The sequence below is a fragment of the Malus domestica genome, chromosome 13 (assembly GCF_042453785.1).
Source record: "Malus domestica chromosome 13, GDT2T_hap1".
Lineage (NCBI taxonomy): Eukaryota > Viridiplantae > Streptophyta > Magnoliopsida > Rosales > Rosaceae > Malus > Malus domestica.
Genome location: NC_091673.1, coordinates 13,113,157 through 13,117,529, shown reverse-complemented (window position 1 = coordinate 13,117,529; position 4,373 = coordinate 13,113,157). Strand labels below are relative to the sequence as shown.

Sequence of the window (4,373 nt, the reverse complement as noted above, 5' to 3'; positions counted from 1 at the left end):
CCGATCTCCCCACCGGCTGGTTCAACTGGTTTATTCGGCTCCAAACCATTACCCGTACCCGCATATCTGGTTCCAGGTTCCTCGGGTTTCCGATCTGTCGTGTTCGAATCGTCAAACTATTGCCGTCGTGCACCAAGAAATCGGAAAGAAGGGAGGGTGTTCTCGGATTTTTCTACAGAGGGGAATGGGTGGGTGTGCACTCACCCACAACCACCTCTTCTTCCAGATCAGAGCCGCGCCATCTCTGTCGAACGTCGTTGCTCGCACGCCATATCTCTGTTGAATCGAATTCGGAAGTTTTGGATTTTGATTTTGATTTAGGGTTTTAGTTTTCAGAAAGGGCGAAAGACAGAGGAAGAGAAGGGAGGGTAGGTGCAGAGAAGAGAAGGGAGATAGAAGGGAGGGGGGGTTCGGGGTGGGGAAGAAGATAGGGTTATTTTTTATTATTTTTATTTAATTAATTATTTTAACAAAAAAAAAATTCCACGTGGACCCACGTGGCGCCCAGTTATTGTCCACATGGGCGCCACGTCACAGTTAACGGGATATTTAACAGTTTGACTAACGGATGTATGAGACTGTCCCAAAATTTACACTTTAGGTATGACTCTGAGACGAAAAAAAATTGATGTACTAAATGTTGAAAACCACGAAACATGAGAGTAGTAAACAGTCTTTTACCCAAAATAAAAAGGAAAGAAAACTATCGACTGAACCTCTGTAATAATAATTCTGACCAAAAAAACATTTGTAATAAGAGGGAAAATTCTTCTGCACCAAGTACCGACGTGGAGTGGTCTAATTGGCCGGATGACCATTCAATGGTGGCGATCAAATGGAGACTCGCTGTTGAGTCCTCTGCTGTTGGTCCCGGTTGTTCGTGTCCAAAACTCGAAAGCCTTCTCTCTCACAAGCATTCAAGCACTCACCCTTCGAGTTTCCGATCCATTTCTCAGGTAATTTTCTCCGTAATTATTTCAACAATTTAGAGCTTAACTTTGTTTCAATGTCTATGCATCAGAATCTAATCTGCATTATTTCCTTTAAATTAGGACAAATTGAATTCTTCGATTGGATAATCGGAACCGAAAACCCCCGTTTGGGGATTCGAATTGAGATCGGGATTTGTCCAATTCGAACACTGGTTCGTCCATGCCGGCATTTCTTGTTCTCGTTATCGAGTTTTAGGTTTTTGACAATGGAAGGTAATAAGGATGAAGCTTTGAGGTGTGTTCGAATTGCCGAAGAAGCAATTGCTTCCGGCAACAAAGGGCGTGCGTTGAAATTTATTAAGATAGCACAACGGCTTAATCAGAATTTGCAAGTTGATGCACTTTTGGTTAAGTGTGAGGCGATTAATTCGGGGTCTTCCGCATCTTCTGTTGATGAGAAGGGTGCTAGTGAGATTAGGAAGGGGGCCGGTGTGGAAAAGTTGGACCGCGGTTTGAATGGGGAGGTTAGTTATACCGAAGAGCATATTCAGTTGGTTAGGAAGATTAAGAGATACAAAGACTATTATGCAATTCTTGGCGTGGAGAAGACTTGCTCGGGTGAGGACATTAGGAAGGCTTATAGGAAATTGTCACTGAAAGTTCATCCTGATAAGAACAAGGCTCCTGGTTCAGAAGAGGCTTTTAAGATAGTGAGCAAGGCTTTCAAGTGTTTGAGTGATGGAGATTCGAGGAGGCAGTATGATCAGACTGGACTGGTTGATGAATTTGAGTACAACCAGCAGCACAATAATATGAGGAGGAGGAGGAGAGGTGGGAATGACTTTTTTGACGATGATTTTGACCCCGATGAGATATTCAGGGCGTTCTTTGGTCAATCAGACATGTTTCGGACAGGTCGTGTTTATAGGACTAGTAGACCAGCTGGCCATCAGAGGGAGGAGTCTCAGGGAGGGGGACCTAACATCATGCTTCTTGTTCAAATATTACCATTCTTGGTAATTGTGTTGTTAGCATATCTGCCCTTCTCTGAGCCTGTCTACTCGTTGCAGAAGAATTACAACTACCAGATTCCCAAGACGACAGAGAAATATGGAGTGGAATTTTTTGTTAAATCGCAAGCATTTGATGAGAGTTATCCTGTTGGAAGTGTTGCTCGAGATAACATAGAGAACAGCGTTATCAAGGATTACAAAAATGTGCTTGTACACTACTGTCGGGTTGAGCTTCAAAGGCGTCACTGGAGTAAGAATCTACCTACTCCTCACTGCGACAAATTGAATAAGCTTGGAGTAGCATGAAGGTTAGATATTTTATTTTTCAAAAGAGAAAGATCTATAACTTTTGCTTGTTCATTGTCTGCTTGATTAGAACACGTCTTCCACTGTCCTAACCTTAGCTTTTTCTGAATTCAGCCTACTGGTTGAATTATCAACTTAAACAGTTGCCTTGTATCCGGGGGCTGAATCCTCATCTTTTTTAAGCAGCTTTACCATGTGGACCTATTGTGTGAATTGCATGATCCGCTACGGGAGTTTAATGTTGCTCTTTCCTTTTTGTGCTATGTGTGTTTTCAGCACAAATTCATATTCAGCACAAATTACTGACCCCTACTTATTTCTCAGTAACCGTGCGGTTTTGAAATTTAAGTCCTTTGAAGCATAATTCATGGACAATACGTAAGTTGCAGCGCCAAACACTAAAAGCAGTTTTCCATGTTTGGGTACTTTGAGTGCTTTCGTTTTAGTGTAGAACTGTAGATCCTTCCCAGCCTTGTTTCTAACCCTGGCCAAAAATGTTAATTTGAATCCATGTGTCTTGTTTCTTTGTTGGTTGGTAATTTGGTATCATATTTCAAGTTAACCATTTAACGACATTCTGTATTTTGACTTTTTATTAAGCAGAGGCTATACGGCTGAAGTGGATGTTTAGTGCCACCACGTCGAACTTGGACTCAAAGTACAGCTGGTTGATATTGTAAATGCTCCTGTCGACTTCTTTGGAAGTGACCAAGGATTGCATATCCTCTCCAATATTACTAGCTGGCCACACAGCTGTTCAGGAATGTCGTCCAGGATAGTGGTAGCGAGGGTTTTCAGCACCCGAATGGCATAACGTTTGGCTAGAAATAATAGTGTACACAACTCTTGAAATAACCTGTGAGGTCAATACTAGTTACGAAAGTTTATGAAAAGTTGAGCAATAGGTTTGTGATAGTGATTATTTCCGCTTTAAAACCCTGCAGTTTTCTTTGTATTCTTTTTATCAGACTATGCAGTTGCTGTTTACAGTTTCCTTTGATTTGGTTCGGATAGAAAGCATGTCTATATGCAAGTAGCGATCCGTGCAACTTAAGCATCTGCCCTTATTGTTAGTTTTCTTTGTATTCTTTGATTTAGCACTATTGTCTTATGCCAGTGTCATAGAGTTGTTAGAGAACAGTTTAATCCTCACTGTCGCGGACTCCTGGCTCCGTGTACCGCATAGACGAGTCCTCCTCCTCCGAGGATGCATGTGACATGTATAGCTAGGGGTGGAAGTTTTTGCCAAATTACCATACCAATTGAATTACCAACCGTACCATACTAAAATTGTACCAAAAAATTTGTACCATTGGTAATGGTACGGTATTTGTACCGTACCATACATTTTTGGTACGATAATGGTATTCAAAACCATTACTAGTGGTATACCGTATCGTACCACTACTATTAATATTATATCATTTATTTATTCATTTATATATAATTATGTATTATTATCATTATATATGCACTTTATATTTTTTTCCTAGTCATTTATCCAATCATCTCACCCTCTAACCTCTACTTTCCTAATAAAAAAAATAAGTCTTCTTGCGCTGCGACTCTTCATCTTTTCACTCATCTAGCCATCGGCTTCATCTATGTTGCTCCCGTTCCGGCAACTCTTTTTCTCTTCGCAGTCCATCTCATCTTCTCCTTCATCAAATTGGGATGTCTTTCTCCCTGGCTTCGTCTATCAAGTTAACTTTTGTACAATTTTAAAGAATGTAGAGATGGAATTTAGGAATCTTTGTACTTTTTTTTATTTAGGGATGTTGGGTTCTTCCAGCAATTCTTCCATCTATTTACTTCTTAAATGAATCTCTATAAAAGTCTCATAATTAAATAAAAAAGTTTTAGAAACCCAAAGAGAGTGGCCAAAACACGTTTGGGCCTTGAATTGGGTTGAAATAAATAAAATTTTGGCCCAAAACAAAGTGGTAATTACCATTATCATACCATGCTAATCAAACTATTTGGCATACCAAAATTCGGTATACCGAAAGTTTGGCACGGTAATGGAAATAGATTTTGTCATACCAAAAGTTTGGTATGGTAATTAGTACATGGGTTTTGGTACGGTAATCGTACCAATACCACCCCTATGTATAGCGCAAGA

At 40.3% G+C, this 4,373-nt stretch overlaps 1 protein-coding gene across 2 annotated transcripts; it reads left to right on the top strand.

Annotated features, from left to right (window-relative positions):
* Nucleotides 1–755: 755 nt before the first annotated feature.
* On the top strand, nucleotides 756–3,245 carry LOC103423982 (chaperone protein dnaJ 49-like). 2 transcript variants are annotated; one of them, XR_011574531.1, is made up of 4 exons: nucleotides 794–956; nucleotides 1,053–2,253; nucleotides 2,576–2,629; nucleotides 2,855–3,245. XR_011574531.1 is itself a non-coding variant. In XM_008362052.4 (3 exons), exon 2 carries the CDS (start codon nucleotides 1,199–1,201, stop codon nucleotides 2,249–2,251), a length of 1,053 nt encoding a protein of 350 aa, XP_008360274.1. In that variant the 5' UTR covers nucleotides 756–956; nucleotides 1,053–1,198; the 3' UTR covers nucleotides 2,252–2,253; nucleotides 2,855–3,245. The 2 variants fall into 2 exon arrangements, 1 of the variants encoding a protein (XP_008360274.1); XM_008362052.4 differs by lacking the exon at nucleotides 2,576–2,629 and having other exon boundaries at nucleotides 756–956.
* Nucleotides 3,246–4,373: the final 1,128 nt, after the last annotated feature.